General features: G+C 47.2%; 2 protein-coding genes across 5 annotated transcripts in view; one reads left to right on the top strand and one right to left on the bottom strand.

The window, feature by feature from the left end:
- The window catches only part of ARMH1 (armadillo like helical domain containing 1), a 40,707-nt gene extending 35,132 nt beyond the window's left edge, over window positions 1-5,575 (bottom strand). Inside the window, exon 1 of one of the 4 annotated variants that reach the window (XM_075321101.1) lies at window positions 5,516-5,575. The gene's annotated coding sequence lies outside the window, so the exon portion shown is untranslated. Of the gene's footprint in view, window positions 1-317; window positions 361-1,645; window positions 1,860-5,515 lie in introns of those variants that run through there. The other 3 variants (XM_075321099.1, XM_075321098.1, XM_075321100.1) reach the window with 3 other exon arrangements.
- Window positions 1,949-9,102, top strand: TMEM53 (transmembrane protein 53). The gene is made up of 3 exons (XM_075321102.1): window positions 1,949-2,064; window positions 2,889-2,992; window positions 7,312-9,102. Exons 1-3 carry the CDS (start codon window positions 2,010-2,012, stop codon window positions 8,005-8,007), a joined length of 855 nt encoding a protein of 284 aa, XP_075177217.1. The 5' UTR covers window positions 1,949-2,009; the 3' UTR covers window positions 8,008-9,102.
- Window positions 9,103-22,147: the final 13,045 nt, after the last annotated feature.

Below are 22,147 nucleotides of genomic sequence, written 5' to 3'. Positions count from 1 at the left end.
CTGTGTGGTACCGCCTGCTGTCTCCAATCCTCTGCTGTGTGGTACCGCCTGCTGTATCCAATCCTCTACTGTGTGGTACCGTCTTCTGTATCCAATCCTCTGCTGTGTGATACCGTCTGCTGTATCTAATCCTCTGCTGTGTGATACCGTCTGCTGTATCTAATCCTCTGCTGTGTGGTACCGTCTGCTGTATCAAATCCTCTGCTGTGTGATACCGTCTGCTGTGTCTAATCCTCTGCTGTGTAGTACCGTCTGCTGTATCCAATCCTATGCTGTGTGGTACCGTCTTCTGTATCCAATCCTCAGCTGTGTGATACCGTCTGCTGTATCCAATCCTCTGCTGTGTGGTACCGTCTGCTGTATCTAATCCTCTGCTGTGTGATACCGTCTGCTGTATCCAATCCTCTGCTGTGTGGTATCGACTGCTGTATCTAATCCCCTGCTGTGTGGTACCGCCTGCTGTATCCAATCCTCTGCTGTGTGGTACCGCCTGCTGTATCCAATCCTCTGCTGTGTGGTACCGCCTGCTGTATTCAATCCTCTGCTGTGTGGTACCGTCTTCTGTATCCAATCCTCAGCTGTGTGATACCGTCTGCTGTATCCAATCCTCTGCTGTTTGGTACCGTCTGCTGTATCTAATCCTCTGCTGTGTGATACCGTCTGCTGTATCTAATCCTCTTGTGTGATACAGTCTGCTGTATCTAATCCTCTGCTGTGTGGTACCATCTGCTGTATCCAATCCTATGCTGTGTGGTACTGACTGCTGTATCTAATCCCCTCCTGTGTGGTACCGCCTGCTGTATCCAATCCTCTGCTGTGTGTTACTGTCTGCTGTATCCAATCCTCTGCTGTGTGATACCGTCTGCTGTATCTAATCCTCTGCTGTGTGGTACCGTCTGCTGTATCTAATCCTCTGCTGTGTGATACCGTCTGCGGTGTCTAATCCTCTGCTGTGTAGTACCGTCTGCTGTATCTAATCCTATGCTGTGTGGTACCGTCTGCTGTATCTAATCCTCTGCTGTGTGGTACCGTCTGCTGTATCTAATCCTCTGCTGTGTGATACCGTCTGCTGTGTCTAATCTTCTGCTGTGTGTGGTACCGTCTGTTGTATCCAATCCTCTGCTATGTGATACCGTCTGCTGTGTCTAATCCTCTGCTGTGTGGTACCGTCTGCTGTATCTAATCCTATGCTGTGTGGTACTGTCTGCTATATCTAATCCTCTGCTGTGTGGTACCGTCTGCTGTGTCTAATCCTCTGCTGTGTGATACCGTCTGTTGTATCCAATACTCTGCTGTGTGATACCGTCTGCTGTATCTAATCCTATTCTGTGTGATACCGTTTGCTGTGTCTAATCCTCTGCTGTGTGATACCGTCTGCTGTATCCAATCCTCTGCTGTGTGGTACCGTCTGCTGTATCCAATCCTCTGCTGTGTGGTACCGTCTGCTGTATCTAATCCTATGCTGTGTGGTACCGTCTGCTGTATCCAATCCTCTGCTGTGTGATACCGTCTGCTGTATCCAATCCTCTGCTGTGTGGTACCGTCTGCTGTATCCAATCCTCTGCTGTGTGGTACCGTCTGCTGTATCTAATCCTCTGCTGTGATACCGGAGTCCACACACGAGGCCTCCCGACCCCTGCCTCACCTGCTCCCACTCTCCGTGTCACTCACCAACATGTACGAAGACCAATCAGAATCAAAAGCAAAATGAATTCCTCCAATTACATTCGGGGACAAGTTACGGTAGCCAATCAGATGAGAGCTCCAAATTAAGGGGCGGGTTAACCTGGATATAAACAATCATTTTGGGGTGAACTAGCGGGCAGGTTGCTTAGCGGCAGTTACTAAGGACTCTTCAGTTACTATGGTGCAGGATCACTCAATGTGGGCGTGGTGAGATCAGGTGATCAGCTGCGCAGCTTCTGATTGGCTCACTGTGTGAGGGAGAGTTCCGGCGGCGGAGTTGTCCAGCCGTTGGACCCGGGGTCGGGAGGTCGAAGCGGCTCAGAATGGCGGATTCAGACATGGACTATACGATAGTGCTGCCGGAACCGGCGCTGCAAGGTGAGACTGAGCGTCACATGACCCCCGGGAGTGTGCCTGCTGCCGAGAGCGGGAAACAGCTGCCTGTTACTATAGCAACCACGTCCATGGCGGCTTAAAGGGGGATACCTGAGAAACTCAGGCCAACCAAAAATGAGTCCCCAAACATGTCAGCACGAGGGGCGACATAACGGGGCCAGTGCCGGGCGAGCGGCTGTCTGTGCAAGAGGTCGTGTGACCCGGGGTGTGTGATGTCTCCTGCGCCGACAACCTCCCAAATCTTACCCCCCTCCCTGCTGGGGAACTGCCTCCTGTCGCAGCCCCCCCTTCCTGGTGCTGGAGGACTGTCTCCTGCGGAGCGTCCCCCTCCCCCCAAGGCTGGGGAATGGGGATCTGTCTGCTGCGGCATTACCCCCCCCCCCCCCCCTTCCAGTGTCCTGCGGAGTCCCCCCCCCCCACCCCCCTGCCCCTTCCTGGTGGACTGTCTCCTGCGGAGCGTCCCCCTCCCCCCAAGGCTGGGGAGTGGGGATCTGTCTGCTGCGGCATAACCCCCCCCCCCCCCTTCCTGTGTCCTGCGGAGTCTCCCCCCCACCCACCCTGCCCCTTCCTGGTGCTGGCGGACTGTGTCCTGCGGAGTCCCCCCCCCCCCACCCTGCCCCTTCCTGGTGCTGGCGGACTGTCTCCTGCAGTGCTTCACCCACCCATCCCAATCTAATGCTGGGGAATGGGGATCTGATTGCTGCGGCATCACCCCCCTCCCCCCCTCCTTTCCTGTCCCCTGCGGGGTCCATGCAGCGTCACCCGATATCTGTCTGACATCTCAGCAATGTCCTTTCTTCCTGCAGGTTGTCAGTGGGAGCAGCAGCGGGAGCCCGTGGTGATTCTGCTCGGATGGGCAGGCTGTAAGGACAAGAACCTGGCGAAGTACAGCTCCATCTACCATCAGGAAGTGAGTGTATTCGGGGAGGACGACACACTTCATGTTCTGTACAGTTACAGCACTGTCCAGACTGACCTAACCCTCCAAAACCCAAACTCTCAGCCTCGTAGACCCCTTCAGCTATAAGCACCGGTCGTGGTATCCACTGTCAGTCCGGACAGCTGAGTACAGACCACGAAAGACCTGGTCCACAGGCGCATGGTTCTCACCCGAAATTAGGGCAGATCCCACCAAAAAGTAACTACGGAGAGGGGTTTTTCTGCTCTTGTGATGAAATCTGCTCTCCTATTGTGTTAGAAACCTACAAACCTGACATGGATGAACTACAAACCAGTCTCTAATCTCCCCGCCATCCCCAAACTCCTAGTATGCTTGGTCCACTGCTGTCTAATCTGTCAGATAACTCTCTCCTCTACCCTCTACAATCCGGTTTGTGCCCTACACACTTCTGAAACTGCTCCTACTAAAGTCTCTAATGACCTAACAGCTAAATCTAATGGTCCCTGCACCTGGCTGATTCTCCTGGATCTCTGCTGCATTTCTTACTGTGGATCACCAGCTCTTCCTCGCTGTGCTCTGCTCAGCAGCTCTTCCTCGCTGTGCTCTGCTCAGCAGCTCTTCCTCGCTGTGCTCTGCTCAGCAGCTCTTCCTCGCTGTGCTCTGCTCTCTCTTGGGTTTCCTCTTACCTCTCAGACTGCTCCTTCACTATCTTTTGCCGGCTCCTATTCCCCTTACGGTCGGGGTTCAGTCCTCGTCCCTCTCCTTTTCTCTCTATACACCGCCCCCTATTGGACAAACCATCAGCAGATTTGGTTTCCAGTACCATCTCTATGCTGATGACGCCCAACTGTACAAATCTTCTCCTGACGTCACCTCTGTATTATTACAAAACACTAGCGATTCTGTCCTCTGTCTCTAACATCATGACCTCCCTCGATCTAAAACTGAACCTGTCAAAAACTGAACTCCTCATGTTTCCTCTGTCCCCCAATATTACCATTTCTGTGTGTGGTTCCACCATTACTCCCCAGCAGCATGCCCCCCATCTTGGGGTTATATGTGACTCCGATCTCTCCTTCGCTCCCCACATTCGTTCACTTGCTCGTTCATGTCACCTCTATCTCAGAATCCTCTCTAGAATTCGACATTTTCTTACAGTTGCAAAAACTCTTACTGTTGCTCTTATTCATTCTCGCCTGGATTATTGCAACTGTTTACTGATCGGTCTCAATCTTACTAAACTCTCCAATCCATTCTGAATGCCGCAGCCAGGATAATTTTCCTCTCAAACCGCTTCACTGATGCCTCTGCTCTGTGCCAGCCATTGCACTGGTTGCCTATCCGTTACAGAGTCCAATATAAACTTATCACTCTCACTCACAAAGCTCTCCACAGTTCTGCACCGCCCTACATCTCCTCCCTCATCTGTCTACCACCTACCCGTCCTCTCCACAGTTCTACACTGTCCTACATCTCCTCTCTCATCTGTCTACCACCTACCCGTCCTCTCCACAGTTCTACACTGTCCTACATCTCCTCTCTCATCTGTTTATCACCCCACCTGTGCTGTCCCTTCTGCTAATGACCTAAGACTGGTATCCTTAATAATTTGAACCTCCCACTCCCTTCTTCAAGATTTCTCACGAGCTGCACCAATACTCTGGAACACACTACCAAGAACAATTCGATTAATTCAAAACATCTACACCTTTTTAAGTGAGACCTAAAAATGCATTTCTTTAGACCGGCCTATCATCCCCCTCATCTAATCTAGTCCCATTCTTCCTTTCATAAAATTTACTTCCAATTCTTGTTCCCTGTATCTTCTAGTTCCTTCCTCTCCATGTACTTTTTTACACTCTGTATGTAGGATTTCTGGCTGGTGACCGGTTCACGTAGCTGGTTTTGAATCCCCTATTAAATCGATGGCTGGACCATGTATGACAAGCTTCCCCCCCCGATTCACCTTTCGTGCCTCCCCTATTCCCTCATGGATTATAAGCAGCGAGCAGGATCCTCGATCCTCTTGGTATCTGAATTTTGTTATTCTGTATTGCCTGTACATGTCCCCTTTGAATTGTAAAACGCTGCGGAATATGTTGGCGCTATATAAATAAAATATTATGAATGTGAACATGCTGAGAAGCTGGAAGACAGAAATACTGTACATAGCGTGCATATGCAGAATAGTGAGCGCAGCTCTGGAGTATAATACAGGAGGTCACTCAGGATTAGTAATGTACAGTTGTGCTCAAAAGTTTACACACCCCGGCATATTTTTGCTTTCTTGGCCTTTTTTCAGAGAATATGAATGATAACACGCAATCTTTTTTTTCCACTCATGGTTAGTGGTTGGGTGAAGCTAGCTATTGTTACTATTGTGTTTTTTCTCTTTTTAAATCATAATGACAACCAAAAAACATCCAAATGACCCTGATGAAAAGTTCACACACCCTGGTGATTTTGGCCTGATAACATGCACAGACGTTGACCCAAATGGATTTGAATGGCTAATAAAGGTAACATCCTCACCTGTGACCTATTTGCTTGTAATCAGTGTGTGCATAAAAGCTGAGTGAATTTCTGGGTTCCAGACAGATTCTTGCATCTTTCATCCAGCCACTGATGTTTCTAGATTGTAAGTCCTGGGGAAAGCAAAAAAAAAAATTGTCAACGGATCTACGGGAAAAGATAGTTGAACTGTATAAAACATGAAAGGGATACAATAAGATATCCAAGGAATTGATAATGCCAGTTAGCACAGTATTCAACCTGTGATTAAGAAATAGCCTAGCCAGTTTGGTTTTTTACAGAGCCCCCTGATTTTCTAACACAAATTTCATCCACAACTGCCAGGAAAATTGTTTGGTATGTAAAGTAAAACCCACAAATAACATCACATGAAATTCAGGACTCACTGAAAACTAGCGGTGTGGCTGTTTCAAGATGCATAATAAGAAGGCACTTGAAGAAAAATGGGCTGCATGGTTGTCGCCAGAAGAAAGCCATTACTGCGCAAATGCCACAAAGTATCTCGCCTACAATACGCCAAACAGCACAGAGACAAGCCTCCAAACTTCTGGAACAAGGGAATTTTGAGTGATGAGACCAAAATCAAACTTTTTGGCCACAACCATAAACGTTACATTTGGAGGGGTGACAACAAGGCCTATGATGAAAGAAACACCATTCCTACTGTAAAGCATGGAGGTGGATTGTTGATGATGTGAGGATGTGTGAGCTTCAAAGGCACAGGAAACTTGGTCATAGTTGAAGGAAAGATGAATGCAGCACATCATCAGTAAATACTGGAGGCACATTTGCTCTCATCAGCCCGGCAGCTGCGCATGGGATGTACTTGAACGTTCCAACATGACAACGATCCAAAACACAAGGCCAAGTCGACCTGTCATTGGCTACAGTAGAACAAAGTGAAGGTTCTAGAGTGGCCATCTCAGTTGCCTGACCTCCATATCATTAAGTTACTCTGAGGAGAACTCAAGCGCACAGTTCATGCAAGAAATCCCAGGCATTTACAAAAACTGGAGGCGCCAAGAAGAATGGGCAGCTTTACCATCTGACCAAGAAGAATGGGCGGCTTTACCATCTGAGAAAGAAAAGAGCCTCATCCACAACTGCCATAAAAGACTTCAAGCTGTCATAGATGGTAAAGGGGGCAATACACGGTATTAAGAACTGGGGTATGTGAACTTTTCATCAGGGTCATTTGGATGTTTTTGGTTGTCATGATTTAAAAAAGAGAAAACACAGTTGTTTGACAATAAATGGCTTCACCCAACCAGTAACCAGGAGAGAGGAAAAAAAGACTTTGTTATCATTCATATTCTCTGAAAAAAGGCCAAAAAAGGAAAAAAAATCTTCCGGGGTGTGCAAACGTTTGAGCCTAACTGTATGTACACAGTGACTGCAACAGCAGAATAGTGAGTGCAGCTCTGGAGCATAATACAGGAGGTAACTCGGGATCAGTAATGTATGTACACAGTGACTGCACCAGCAGAATAGTGAGTGCAGCTCTGGAGTATGTACATCGTGAGTCAGTGAATGCCTATTTGGTTGTGTAGCATGCAGCAGCCTTTTCAGGCTTTTCTGGATACCTTTACCTGATACATTTCTTATAAGTCCGGCAGTTCTGAGAATCGTTAGATGTTGAGTCTTCAGTTGTCGTTTCTTTTCTTACATATAATTCATGTACACTGACAGTAAGCAGAGATCTTGACGTCTCCCTCTTGTCAGTATAATCTTCTATGTTTTTAGATGATTCTTTCTCATCCTGCTCCTTTTCTTGTCTCCTTCTTGCCTCCTTACAGGGCTGTGTTGTGATCAGATATACCGCCGCCTGGCGCACTGTCTTTTTTGCGGAGTCCTTTGGCCTCAGCTCGCTCCGGGACCAGGCGCGGAAGCTTCTGGAGCTCCTATATGACTATGAAATAGATAAGAACCCCATCGTATTCCATGTGTTCAGTAATGGCGGTTTCATGCTGTACCGCTACATGGTGGAGCTGCTGCACTCCCACCGCCAGCTCAGCAGGCTCCACGTGGTGGGCACCATTTTTGACAGCGCTCCTGGACACCGCAATGTCCTTGGTTCCGTGCGGGCACTAAGCACAGTCCTTGCACCCCACACCAGCCCCCCACTGCGCTACCTGGCGCTGCTGTTATTTGCCATCCTGGTGTTTATTCTCAGGATCCTGCTGTATCCGGCCACACGGTTTCTGCACGAGAACCATTACGACGCCATGAAGAGCGACCCCTCCCTGTGGCCGCATCTCTACCTCTACTCCCACAACGACTCAATAATTGCACACGGCGACATTGAGTGTATGGTGGATAATAGACGGCGCCGCCGGCTGCCCACGCAGTCCGTAGACTTTGAAAATACGGAGCATGTCTGCCATTATCGCAGTTATCCGCAGCGGTACGCCGCCATCTGCAGCACATTCCTCAGAGGCTGCGTCGTCAAGGCGTCTCGCTCCGCAGTCACTGGCGACATCCCGTCATTTTAGCGGAGGTGGAGACCCCCATTCTGCCTTGTTCACTGGTTGCTGTGATTTTAGAAGTGCCTTGCTTGTTGCGTTTTTTGTTTTTGGTTTTTTTTTTTTTGCAGTTTATTTTATTGGTTGCTCAAAAGTTGTTTTTCCAAACGTTCTTCATAGATTTCTCCAGAATGTGTGCAGCGTTTTTTATTTGATGTGGAGCTCCATGTCCCCGGCACAGACCGGATCAGATCACAGCTGCCAGCAGCCGCCACTAGGGGGAGCTCCCTGAATCCACTGTGTACATGGAGCTGAATGTCTGCACGGAGCGCCCTCTGGTGGTGGTTGCAGATTATCTGATTACTTTTCATCTAATTGGGAATATAGAGGATTTGTAGCAGTAACAGTAAAACAAATTACAACCACTATGAAAATACAGTAATGATTCATCATCCTACCTGAGATTCACCTATAAATTATGGAGGTTTAAAGGGTGGACATTTACTTAAAGGGGTTTAATATGTCAGGGAATGAGTTGCTATCTCTGGGAGGGCCGGGCCCCTCAGAAATTCTTAGATTGGGGTCCTGCTGACGTCTACCCCCTGCATTGTCTGTGTTACATCCATTTCTATAGATAATGACTGGCGAGGCAGGGCCCTCTGGTGCTCATTGGGGGGGATTCTGGGGGTTCGTCATTGGTCGGAACCCCAGAGCACAGTCCAGTACCTCCTGTCCTAAGCTGAAGAGTAACTCAGTTTGTGGAAAACTAGTTTTGAAAATATGAAATTAAAAAGTGCAAAACTGAAATGTCTTCAATATGATAGTATTTACAGACCATTTTCCTACAGTCAGTGGCTGACACCAGAGAATCACATCACAGCAAAAAAAAAAAAAGGATCCGCAAAGACCCGCTGTACCCTAGGGTCTAGTGTCCTGTGCTCGTATTACCGTGCACGCGGGAGACTCTGTGTGGCGGGTGGACAATCCTCACAGCGGCTCGTCTCCATGTACTACTAAACATGATGGGGGTAGTAATGGCGCCATCCTGTGACTCCTGTGAGATGGTTAGGGCGGGCTGAGCCGGTTTCAAGAACTGATGTATCAACCTTAGGCTTTTCCATACACAGCGCAGCCTCAGAGGATCGAGGACATGTAGACCCTGTGATAAGGACAGGGAGCAGGGGGTCACTTACTATTACACTGGTGTCTGCTCCCAACACCCTGTGGTACTGTGCCAGGGAATAAGTGGCAAAAAGAAGCCAACAGCACAAATTCTCTGGATTAGAAAATCTCGGCCATAGAAATATTTCATCCTCGTTCTTACTGCAAAACGGTAATGGTGCGGAAGCCTGAGCTCGAAAAATGAGCTGTGCGCCGGAGCTCTGCTACATCCACATCAACAGAGTAATGCCGCCCTCTGCTGTTACATTCAGGTATAGCAGCAGAGAACATACAAAAGAGCAGATACTGATACCTGACAGACAGTATGTGATACTGTGCAGTGTATATATACAGAATACAGATACTGAGGATTACACCCAGTATACAGGACAGGAGAAGTGGTACTGTGCAGTGTATATATACAGAATAATACAGATACTGAGGATTACATCCAGTATACAGAACAGGAGAAGTGGTACTGTGCAGTGTATATATATACAGAATAATACAGATACTGAGGATTACACCCAGTATACAGGACAGGAGAAGTGGTACTGTGCAGTGTATATATACAGAATAATACAGATACTGAGGATTACATCCAGTATACAGGACAGGAGAAGTGGTACTGTGCAGTGTATATATACAGAATAATACAGATACTGAGGATTACATCCAGTATACAGGACAGGAGAAGTGGTACTGTGCAGTGTATATATACAGAATAATACAGATACTGAGGATTACACCCAGTATACAGGACAGGAGAAGTGGTACTGTGCAGTGCATATACAGAATAATACAGATACTGAGAATTACACCCAGTATACAGGACAGGAGAAGTGGTACTGTGCAGTGTATATATACAGAATAATACAGATACTGAGGATTACACCCAGTATACAGGACAGGAGAAGTGGTACTGTGCAGTGCATATACAGAATAATACAGATACTGAGAATTACACCCAGTATACAGGACAGGAGAAGTGGTACTGTGCAGTGTATATATACAGAATAATACAGATACTGAGGATTACACCCAGTATACAGGACAGGAGAAGTGGTACTGTGCAGTGCATATACAGAATAATACAGATACTGAGAATTACACCCAGTATACAGGACAGGAGAAGTGGTACTGTGCAGTGCATATACAGTCGTGGCCAAAAGTTTTGGGAATGACACAAAAATTATATTTTCACACGATCTGTTGCCCTCTGGTTTTTAATTGTGTTTGTCTGATGTTTACATCACATTCAGAAATATAATTGCAATCATATTATGAGAACCAAAATGTTATATTGACAGTTAGAATGAGTTAATGCAGCAAGTGAATATTTGCAGTGTTGACCCTTCTTCTTCAGGACCTCTGCAATTCTCCCTGGCATGCTCTCAATCTACGTCTGGAGCAAATCCTGACTGATAACTGTCCATTCTTGCATAAGCAATGCTTGCATTTTGCCAGAATTTGTTTGTCCACCCGTCTCTTGATGGTTGCCCACAAGTTCTCAATGGGATTAAGATCTGGGGAGTTTCCAGGCCATGGACCCAAAATCTCTGTTTTTTTCCATGAGCCATTTAGTGATCACCTTTGCTTTATGGCAAGGTGCTCCATCATGCTGGAAAAGGCATTGTTAGGCGCCAAACTGCTCTTGGACAGTTGGGAGAAGTTGCTCTTGGAGGACATTCTGGTACATTCTTTATTCATGGCTGTGTTTTTAGGCAAGACTGTGAGTGTTGCGATTCCCTTGGCTGAGAAGCAACCCCACATATGAATCGTTTCAGGATGCTTAACAGTTGGCATGAGACAAGACTGGTGGTAGTGCTCACCTCTTCTCCTAATAAGCTGTTTTCCAGATGTCCCAAACAATCGAAAAGGGGATTCATCTGAGAAAATGACTTTACCCCAGTCCTCAGCAGTCCACTCCCTGTACCTTTTGCAGAATATCAGTCGGTCCCTGATGTTTTTTCTGGAGAGAAGTGGCTTCTTTGCTGCCCTCCTTGAAACCAGGCCTTGCTCAAGCAGTCTCCGCCTCACAGTGCGTGCAGAAGCACTCACACCAGCCTGCTGCCATTGCTGAGCTAGCTTGGCACTGCTGGTAGTCTGATCCCGCAGCTGAAACAGTTTTAAGATACGGTCCTGGCGTTTGCTGGTCCTTCTTGGGCGCCCTGGAGCCTTTTTGGCAACAATGGAAGCTCTCTCCTTTGAAGTTCTTGTTGATGCGATACATTGTTGACTGAGGTGCAATCTTTGTAGCTGCTATACTCTTCCCTGTTAGGCCATTTTTGTGCAGAGCAATGATGGCTGCACGTGTTTCTTTAGCGATAACCATGGTTAACTGAAGAGAAACAATGATACCAAGCACCAGCCTTCTTTTAAAGTGTCCAGTGGTGCCATTCTTACTTAATCATGACTGATTGATCGCCAGCCCTGTCCTCATCAACACCCACACATGTGTTAATGGAACAATCACTAAAACAATGTTAGCTGCTCCTTTTAAGGCAGGAATGCAATGATGTTGAATTGTGTTTTGGGGGTTAAAGTTCATTTTCTTAGCCAATATTGACTTTGCAAGTAATTGCGGTTAAGCTGATCACCCTTTATGACATTCTGGAGTATAGGCAAATTGCCATTAGAAAAATTGAAGAAGTAGACTTTGTAAAAATTAATGTGTCATTCCCAAAACCTTTGGCCATTACTGTATACAGAATAATACAGGTACCGAGAATTACACCCAGTATACAGGACAGGAGAAGTGGTACTGTGCAGTGTATATACAGACATAATACAGATACTGAGTCTTACACCCACAAAGTGTTAGAAGGATATTCAGCAATTTCATTCCGATCGTGATAAAAATCAATTTCTTTTATTGAATCCATATAAAAAATATTCATCCAAGAATTAAATCCATTTTAAAAAAAACAGTATAGGAAATGAAGCTGGGACATTTTTCGTGCGCCGTGTCCTTATTCACTCTCAATTCACAATGAGCTGGATCATAGACTAAAAGCAGTAACTACCGGATGTGAACAACAGGTGAGACAAACACATATAATTAACCCATTTTGCACTGTAGGGAAAGTAGGTGGATATTATTAATGCAAACTAGAGCCCCGTTAGGCATGAATATTGAGAATGAATTGCGATTTATTTATTAGTGTTTAATGCCTATAGATGCCCTGTAATGGGTTGATAATATGTATTTGTCTCACCTGTTGTTCACATCCGGTAGTTACTGCTTTTAGTCTGTGATCCAGCTCAAATTGATATTTAATTGGATGGCTTTTTAAAAAGTTATTGTTTTTTCACTTTAAAAAAAATAAAAAAACTCTGTTGCTTAACCTAAAAAAGGAACATTTTGGATGACTTGTCAAAAATCCTTCCTTCATCTGAGGTCGGACCGCCTGTGCACAGCGAGCATCAAATATTACAATATTTGCAACAAAAATGTTCTTGATTGCCTGACAAGTTTGTTGTTTCTGCAGACAGAAGCCATTGCCTCTTCACCTACGGCGTCACCCCTTGTGCCACAACTCTTATTTCACTATTTTTTTAGTGAACGTTCCGCATCAGCTATAATTATTGTTTCTTCATGGCCCCATTGTATTCAACAAATTTGAAAAAAAAAAAAAAGTTCCACACAAAAGTATACAGTTGTGCTACCGAAATATGTCTTCACTGACTGCTGATAGAAGCCATTGCTTCTTCATCATTTTTATCATCAGTTTTAGTTTGGGTAAGGAAAAAAATGTCAAAAAAATCCTTTTACTGCAGTCAAAAAATATTTACAGGGTGAAACAATAATGTGCCATTGCTTTCTCATGTACTATAATGTCTGTGCCCCGGAGTTTACCTATTACTTATGCACTTTTCGAAGAAATACCTAACCTGTTGCTGCTCCCCAAAAAGGGGTCATATTTTTTTGGCGGCTAAAAGAAACCAATTCATTGCTTGTTTATATTTTAACAAACTTGTTGTTATTCCCATAAAATCATCATTTTGGGCCAAACGTCTTGATCTCCTCTGTATACACCTCATGAGTATAAACACAATGGCACCTCAGGCATCTGATTATAAAAAGGGATAATTTTTGGACAAATACTCACAACCTCCACTGTATACAGCTCATGAGTATAAACACCGGTAGGGCACGGCAGGCATCTGATTACAGAAATGGATAATTTTTGGGCCAAAAGTCATGACCTCCTCCGTATACAGCTCATGAATATAAATACAACAGCACAGCAGGCATCTGATTATAAAAAGTGATCATTTTTGGGACAAAAGTCATGATCTCCTCCTTATACACCTCATGAGTATAAACACAATGGCACAGCAGGAATCTGATTACAAAAATGGATCATTTTTTGGCCAAATTCACGATCTCCTCTGTATACACCTCATGAGTAAAAATAGAACAACACAGCAGGTATCTGATTACAAAAAGGGATCATTTTTGGGCCAAAAGTCATGATCTCGGAATACACCTCATGAGTATAAACACTGGTACGGCACGGCAGGCATCTGATTACAGAAACGGATAATTTTTGGGCCAAATGTCATGACCTCCTCTGTATACAGCTCATGAATATAAATACAACAGCACAGCAGGCATCTGATTATAAAAAGGGATCATTTTTGGGCTAAAAGTCATGACCTCCTCCGTGTCCACCTCATGAGTATAAACACTAGCACGGCAGGCATCTGATTACAAAAAGGGATCATTTTTGGGCCAAAAGTCATGACCTCCTCTATATACATCTTCTGAGTATAAACACCGGTAGTGCACGGCAGGCATCTGATTACAAAAAGGGATAATTTTTGGGCGAAAAGTCATGACCTCCACTGTATACAGGTCACGAGCATAAACGCCGGTATGGCAGGCATTTGATTACAAAAAGGGATAATTTTTGGGCCAAATTCACGATCTCCTCTGTATACACCTCATGAGTAAAAATAGAACAGCACAGCAGGAATCAGATTACAAAAAGGGATAATTTTTGGGCCAAAAGTCATGATCTCGGAATACACCTCATGAGTATAAACACTGGTACGGCACGGCAGGCATCTGATTACAGAAACGGATAATTTTTGGGCCAAAAGTCATGACCTCCTCTGTATACAGCTCATGAATATAAATACAACAGCACAGCAGGCATCTGATTATAAAAAGGGATCATTTTTGGGCCAAAAGTCATGACCTCCTCCGTATCCACCTCAAGAGTATAAACACAAGCACGGCAGGCATCTGATTACAAAAAGGGATAATTTTTGAGCCAAAGCCATGACCTCCTCTGTGTACACATGAGTATAAACACCAGCATGGCAGGAATCTAATTGCAAAAGGGGATAATTTTTGGGCCAAAAGTCATGACCTCCTCTATATACATCTCATGAGTATAAACACCGGTATGGCAGGCATCTGATTACAAAAAGGGATAATTTTTGGGCAAAAAGTCATGACCTCCACTGTATACACCTCATGAGTATAAATACAATAGCACAGCAGGTATCTGATTACAAAAAGGGATAATTTTTGGATGTTTTTTTAATTTTAAAAAGTGTGATAGTGCATTTGGTTACTACCAGTTACCACCCAATTACCCATAGCCAGATACTGTATGTTGAGGGCCCTTTGACATTATTGAGGCTGGATACAGGGGTTGGATACAGTCCTCGGCGTGTTACACTCAGCTTTTTACAGTAGTTGCCGGATATGCGATACTGTCAATTTGCTGTAAATCGATATTCCGAAGCCAGTGTTGGCGATGCTGGCGACTATGCCCAGAATCCCTGATATACGGATTAGCAGCTGTTCTGCGCAGCTCATGTAATAAGCCCTGAATTACCATTAGTGATTATTATTCCGGGCCGATCACAGGACGGCGGCTCCGGTGACTGGTAATGAGCCTCACGATCGCTCTGACTTTTATCCACTTTATAATCCGTGGAACGAGGAGTAAAAAAAAATCTAATCTTAATGAAAACTGTTAGAACAATCGGGCGAGTGTCGCCGGTCGCAGTGCGATGTGCGTCGCGTTAATGAAGTGTTGTGCCTGCTGGGAGCGGCTCATTTCCATAACAAACTGTGGAGTGTGAACGCGTCGCACCTCATTCATTACCGGTAATTAGATATAGATTCCCCAACAACATCGCCCTGTTTGATAAATTGCCCCCCTGGCGCTCGCTGTCACGCGATTAGCATGTTTCCAATGTATCCGATAAATCATTCGTCTCGTGGATCGGGCGGGGGCGGAATCTACATCAGATATTAAGAGTCCATTTCTGTGATTTGCACTTTTTCTATGGTCTCATCTCTGGACGATCTGATGATTATTTACCGCGATTTCTACAGATGAAATCAGATTTGATGTTAATGTTCATTCTGCTGAATAGAGAAGATGAGACGCGGAGTCACTGAGCAGCTGCCATGATGATCCTTGAGGGGGCGCACACTGAAGCCCCTGCCTGCCCATTTAGCCGGACGTCCTGCATAGTCAATGACGGCAATAGTGACCGGGTCTTTGGACTTTTATTCACATGGATCACCCGAGCCCAAAAGGTCTGATCGGGATAACAACGCCAACACTTGGGATACGGGATAATGACGCCAACACTCGGGATACGGGATAATGACGCCAACACTCGGGATACGGGATAATGACGCCAACACTCGGGATACAAGATAATGACGCCAACACTCGGGATACAAGATAATGACGCCAACACTCGGGGTTTTGTTGCAGGCTCAGGGTGTTGTTGCAATTCGGGGTGTTGTCATGGCTCAGGGTGTTGTCGCAGTTCGGGGTGTTGTCGCGGTTTGGGGTGTTGTCACAGTTCAGGGTGTTGTCGCGGTTCGGGGTGTTGCCGTGGCTCGGGGTTTTGTCGCAGCTCGGGGTGTTGTCGTGGTTCGGGGTTTTGTCGCAGTTTGGGGTGTTGACGCAGTTCTAAGTGTTGTCGCGGTTCGGGTATTGTCGCTGCTCGGGGTGTTGTCGCAGTTCGGGAAGTTCTTGCGATTCGGGGTGTTATCACGGCTCTACGTGTTGTTGCAATTTGGAGTGTTGTCGCAGGTTAGGGGTGTTGTCGCGGCTCAGGTTGTTGCAGTTCAGAGTGTTGTCGCAGTTCGAGGTGTTGTCACAATTCGAAGTGTTGTCGCGGTTCGAAGTGTTGTCGCAGTTTGGGGTGTTGTCGCAGTTTGGGGTGTTGTCGCAGGTTCAGGGTGTTGTCACAGGTCCGGGGTGTTGTCGCAGGTTCAGAGTGTTGTCGCGGCTCAGGGTGGTGTCATGGCTCAGGGTGTTGTCGTGGTTCAGGATGTTGTTGCGGTTTGGAGTGTTGTCACAGTTCGGGGTGTTGTCGCGCCTCAGGGTGTTGTCGCAGTTCGGGGACTTCTTGCGATTCGGGGTGTTATCACCGGCTCTGGGTGTTGTCGCAGTTCAGAGTATTGTCCCAGGTTAGGGGTGTTGTTGCGGCTCATAGTGTTGTCACGGCTCAGGGTGTTGTCAGGGTTTCTTGGTGTTGTTGGGGTTAAGGGTGTTGTCGCAGTTCGGGGTGTTGTCAGGGTTTCTTGGTGTTGTTGCGGCTTGGGGTGTTGTCGCGGCTTGGGGTGTTGTCACGGCTCAGGGTGTTGTCAGGGTTTCTTGGTGTTGTTGCAGTTTAGGGTGTTGTCGCGGTTCAGGGTGTTGTCGCAGTTCGGGGTGTTGTCAGGGTTTCTTGGTGTTGTCGCGGTTCAGGGTGTTATCGCGGTTCAGGGTTTTGTAGCAGTTCGGGGTGTTGTCGCAGTTCAGGGTGTTGCTGCGGTTCGGGGTGTTGTTGCAGTTCAGGGTGTTGTTGCGGTTCGGGGTGTTGTCGTGGCCATTCACACCGCTTCCTTGGTGTCTGGCGGAGAGAAGCTCTCCCTGATGTTCGGTGAGAAGCCGTAAGTGACTGGATGCAACTAGAGCCGGTGGTGCGGTGTAAATGACCTCAGCACAGACAGGCGAGGTGATGAGGGCGGTGGGCGCCATTGATCGGGCTCCAGGAATGTTTGTACACTGCTGATAATGGCGCCACACCAAGTCCTGACCTCCAGATGTAATTTGTATAGATCTGCACGTGAGTGGCGGGTCACAGGGAGATCTCCCAGGGGAGGTAATCCAACCCTGGCCCTCCGCACGCCTAATGCTCATAGATCTGTGTGGGCTACAAGTAATGGCGCAGCGCAACCTTCACTGCAGATCCTGTGCCCGGAGCACAGGTCCCAACCGATCAATCCAAATTGGCTTTTACTATCTCGTCTGTGATCCGGGGCTGCTAATCTCCAGTGTTTACAGTAAATAATGTGCGCACCCCCCCAGAGAGACCACGGAGGGGGAGTCCTGCAGATCATGCCCCCCCAGAGAGACCACAGGGGGAGTCCTGCACATTGTGCCCCCCCAGAGAGACGGGGGCAGGAATAACTCTCATAATCCACAGCACAGTGCAAAACGGCGCTGCAGGTGAGAAAAATATGATTCAGAGCAAGAAGCTTCATAAAGAGGAGTGAAATTTTATTTTTTTTATAAATTACCAAAATACTAAGTTGATTCCCCCACACACACCCCGTCTCCTCCATCCTCATTATGCGGATTATTCCATTAGAATAATGTGGACGAAGGAGAAGGGCGGTATGCGGCGCTCTCTTTATAATGCTCCAGTACTGATATAACCTCCAGACATTACATATGTGATATCAGCCCCTCTTATAATGCTTCAGTGCTGATATAACCCTCCAAACATTACATATGTGACTGATATCAGCCCCTCATACCGCTCCTGTACTGATATAACCTCCAGAAATTAGATATGTGACTGATCTCAATCCCTCTTATAATGCTCCAATGCTGATATAACCTCCAGACATTACATATGTGACTGATATCAGCCACTCTTATAATGCTCCAGGGCTGATATAACCTCCAGACATTACATATGTGACTGATATCAGCCACTCTTATAATGCTCCAGGGCTGATATAACCTCCAGACATTACATATGTGACTGATATCAGCCCCTCTTATAACGCTCCAGTGCTGATATAACCTCCAGACATTACATATGTGACTGATATCAGCCACTCTTATAATGCTCCAGGGCTGATATAACCTCCAGACATTACATATGTGACTGATATCAGCCCCTCTTATAACGCTCCAGGGCTGATATAACCTCCAGACATTACATATGTGACTGATATCAGCCCCTCTTATAACGCTCCAGGGCTGATATACCCTCCAGACATTACATATGTGACTGATATCAGCCCCTCTTATAACGCTCCAGTGCTGATATACCCTCTAGAGATATTTGCAGTCTGGCGTTTCGCTCTTCATTGTTGGAGCCATTTCTGCTATTTTGGAGGAATCTTCTCATTGATTTCGTCCCCACATTTTGTTCTCTTCCCTTTGGTCGTATTCACATTAGATGATTCTTCTGACACAAATTGATTCTTAAAATTGAATCAATGTGAGAAATGGATCAAATGAGAATGATTAATATAAAGTGGAATTTGTTACCACAATGATTCTTTACTTTAGGCCAGAGTGACGCTTGTGTGAGGATCGGATCGCCCGGACCGGCCGCGCTCCTGCATAGGAGTACATGAAGCTGCACGCTCCTGTCTGGAGAGCGTCCAGGCGATGCGATCCTTACACAGGTGTCACTGCGGCCTCTCACCCCGGAGCATGAAACGGGCGAGTGACCAATGTCAGTGAATGAGGTCGAGCAAATCTAACAGTTTTTCCTCCGCTCAAATCAGGCTACTTTCACATTTCCGTTATTTTCCATCAGTCACAATCCGTCGCTTTGAGAAAAAAAATGAATCTTGCAAAATAATTTGCAGGATTCCATTTTTTCCCATAGACTGGCCTTGTGTTGCATCCGTCGCGCGACGGGTCAGTCATGGTATGACTGACCGTCGGGTGGAAGCAATGGACCATGTAACGTTTTTTGTAGTGTTGAAACGACACAATACGCAGGATTCCGTTCGAAACGACGGAAATGTAGTTATACCTACAGGTTCCCCTTCTCCCTGGTGTTGTTATACCTACAGGTTCCCCTTTTCGCCGCTGTAGTTATACCTACAGGTTCCCATCCTCCCCGGTGTAGTTATACCTACAGGTTCCCCACCTCCCCAGTGTAGTTATACCTACAGGTTCTCCTCCTCCCCGATGTAGTTATACCTACAGGTTCTCCTCCTCCCCGATGTAGTTATACCTACAGGTTCCCTTCCTCCCTGGTGTAGTTATACCTACAGGTTCCCCTCCTTTGCGCTGTAGTTATACCTACAGGTTCCCCTCCTCCCCAGTGTAGTTATACCTACAGGTTTTCCTCCTCCCCGATGTAGTTCTACCTACAGGTACCCCTCCTCCCCGGTTTAGTTATACCTACAGGTTCCCCTCATCCCCAGTGTAGTTATACCTACAGGTTCCCCTCCTCCCTTGTGTAGTTATACCTACAGGTTCCCCTCCTCTGCAGTGTAGTTATACCTACAGGTTCCCCTCCTCTGCAGTGTAGTTATACCTACAGGTTCCCCTCCTGCCCAGTGTAGTTATACCTACAGGTTCCCCTCCTCCCCGGTGTAGTTATACCTACAGGTTCCCCTCCTCCCCGATGTAGTTATACCTACAGGTTCCCCTCCTCCCCGGTGTAGTTATACCTACAGGTTCCCCTCCTCTGCGCTGTAGTTATACCTACAGGTTCCCCTCCTGCCCAGTGTAGTTATACCTACAGGTTTTCCTCTTCCCCCATGTAGGTATACCTACAGGTTCCCCTCCTCCCCGGTGTAGTTATACCTACAGGTTCCCCTCCTCTCCGGTCTAGTTATACCTACAGGTTCCCCTCCTCCCCGGTATAGTTATACCTACAGGTTCCCCTCCTCCCCGGTGTAGTTATACCTACTCGTTCCCCTCCTCCCCGGTGTAGTTATCACGTATAGTCACAGGACCTTATACAATAAACTTGCAGAAAATAACACAATGTTATTGGGGCAGATATTTGTGCTGCTTCAGACTAAGAGAAAGAAATGTTACGGTCAGAAATGAGACTTTCCTTCTCGTCCTACAGCTGCAGCAATTCACCCTCTTGTGTGGAGGCTCCGAACCATGGACAGCAGGACCAAGGTGCCAGATGCGCACTCTGCGGATCCCCTTTTGTCCGGCGGGGGCCGGGTTCTATGAGGCCGTCCTGCAGAGCTGCTCCTTGGGTTCTTTCCCCCCATGATGTGGACCCGGTCCTCAATGGCTGATTTATATCCTGGGGAGCTCGGTGGTGGCCACTCGTTCCCGGCACATAGTGATAAACTGACTGAACCATCTGGATCTGGAGAATTTGACTCCTTCTGACCTCTGCTCTTCTCTGAAGAGATCTTTCGCCGTCCTATATGGTTCTGTGCCCCCCACATCCATCGTCCTATATGGTTCTGTGCCCCCCACATCCATCATCCTATATGGCTCTGTGTCGCCCACATCCATCGTCCTATATGGCTCTGTGTCGCCCACATCTGCACTCCTATATGGCTCTGTGTCCCCCACATCTGCCGTCCTATATGGTTCTGTGCCCCCCACATCCACCGTACTATATGGTTCTGTGCCCCCCGCATCTGCTGTCCTATATGGCTCTCTGCCCCCCACATCCACTGTCTTATATGGTTCTGTGCCCCACACATCCCCCGTCCTATATGGCTCTGTGCCCCCCAATCTGCTGTCCTATATGGCTCTGTGCCCCCCAAATCTGCCGTCCTATATAGCTCTCTGCTCCCCACATCTGCCGTCCTATATGGCTCTGTGTCCCCCACATCCACTGTCCTATATGGCTCTGTGTCCCCCACATCCACTGTCCTATATGGCTCTGTGTCCCCCATATCCCACGTCCTATATGGCTCTGTGCCCCCCACATCTGCCATCCTATATGACTCTTTGCCCCCCCCACATCTGCCGTCCTATATAGCTCTGTGCCCCCCACATCTGCCATCCTATATGGCTCTGTGCCCCCCACATCTGCCATCCTATATGGCTCTTTGCCCCCCCCACATCTGCCATCCTATATGGTTCTGTGCCCCCCCCCACATCTTCTGTCCTATATGGCTCTGTGCCCCCAACATCTGCCGTCCTATATGGCTCTGTGTCCCCCACATCCCCCGTCCTATATGGCTCTGTGCCCCCACATCCGCTGTCCTATATGGTTCTGTGCCCCCCACATCTGCCTTTCGGGCGCTGCCGAGTGCCGACATCCCGGGAGGAATCACTCCTCATGGATCCAGGTGAGAAGCGGCAGCCAGAAATCTAAGGTGACGCCGCTCTCTGGAGCCTGAATCCCGATCCTCTCATTGCTGTTATTATTGCCGCAATAAAACAGATCTTGAGGGATAAATCCTTCATCTCTGAAGACAGAAGAAGTGAAAACACAGGGAGAGGCCTAGCCATTGTCTATAGGCAGAGGCCACGGTAACCGGCTGCCATCGTCCGTCCCTTGTCCCAGGAGGATACAATCCCCATTGCTGCTGCTGTAGGACGACAAGGAAAGAAATGCCGCAGACGTCTGTTCACACACGCGAGGATTGCTGCATGACGCCTGGGCAGGACGCTGCTGGATTATGGTCCGGGTTTGCTTCATATGCTGCTCCTGATAATGGCCGTGGTGTAATCCCTGTGATGTCGCCTTCTATGTCTTTCCGGAGATTTTCCATCAGTAAAAACAGAACTTTTTTTTTTTTTTAATTTAATCTATTTTATATTTTGCAGAATAGTTTTCAGACTCCAGATAGCTGCAATACCTGTGACCAGCAGCAGGGGGCAGCGTCGGCTCATACCTCTGAATATAAGGCGCAGGCGACAGCGGCAGAAGGTCTGGGTGAACAGCTAAAGCGGAGCAAGAGCAGGGTCTGGACACAAGAGCTGACAATCCAGGGGCGGACATATCATTGGTGCAACATATGCAGATTCGGGGTCCAGGAGGTCCGGGGCCTCATCTGTCAGTGTCCACCCAGATA

Source organism: Anomaloglossus baeobatrachus, chromosome 8 (genome assembly GCF_048569485.1).
Source record: "Anomaloglossus baeobatrachus isolate aAnoBae1 chromosome 8, aAnoBae1.hap1, whole genome shotgun sequence".
Lineage (NCBI taxonomy): Eukaryota > Metazoa > Chordata > Amphibia > Anura > Aromobatidae > Anomaloglossus > Anomaloglossus baeobatrachus.
Note: the sequence above shows the minus strand (reverse complement) of the source record. Positions and strands in the feature narration are given on the sequence as shown.

Excerpts from the sequence above, each read along its gene's own strand:
- TMEM53 (XM_075321102.1), top strand. The coding sequence starts at position 2,010 with ATGGCGGATTCAGACATGGACTATACGATAGTGCTGCCGGAACCGGCG. Across the intron at positions 2,065-2,888 it reads GCCGGAACCGGCGCTGCAAG|GTTGTCAGTGGGAGCAGCAG; the intron begins GTGAGACTGAGC and ends TTCTTCCTGCAG. Across the intron at positions 2,993-7,311 it reads GCTCCATCTACCATCAGGAA|GGCTGTGTTGTGATCAGATA; the intron begins GTGAGTGTATTC and ends GCCTCCTTACAG.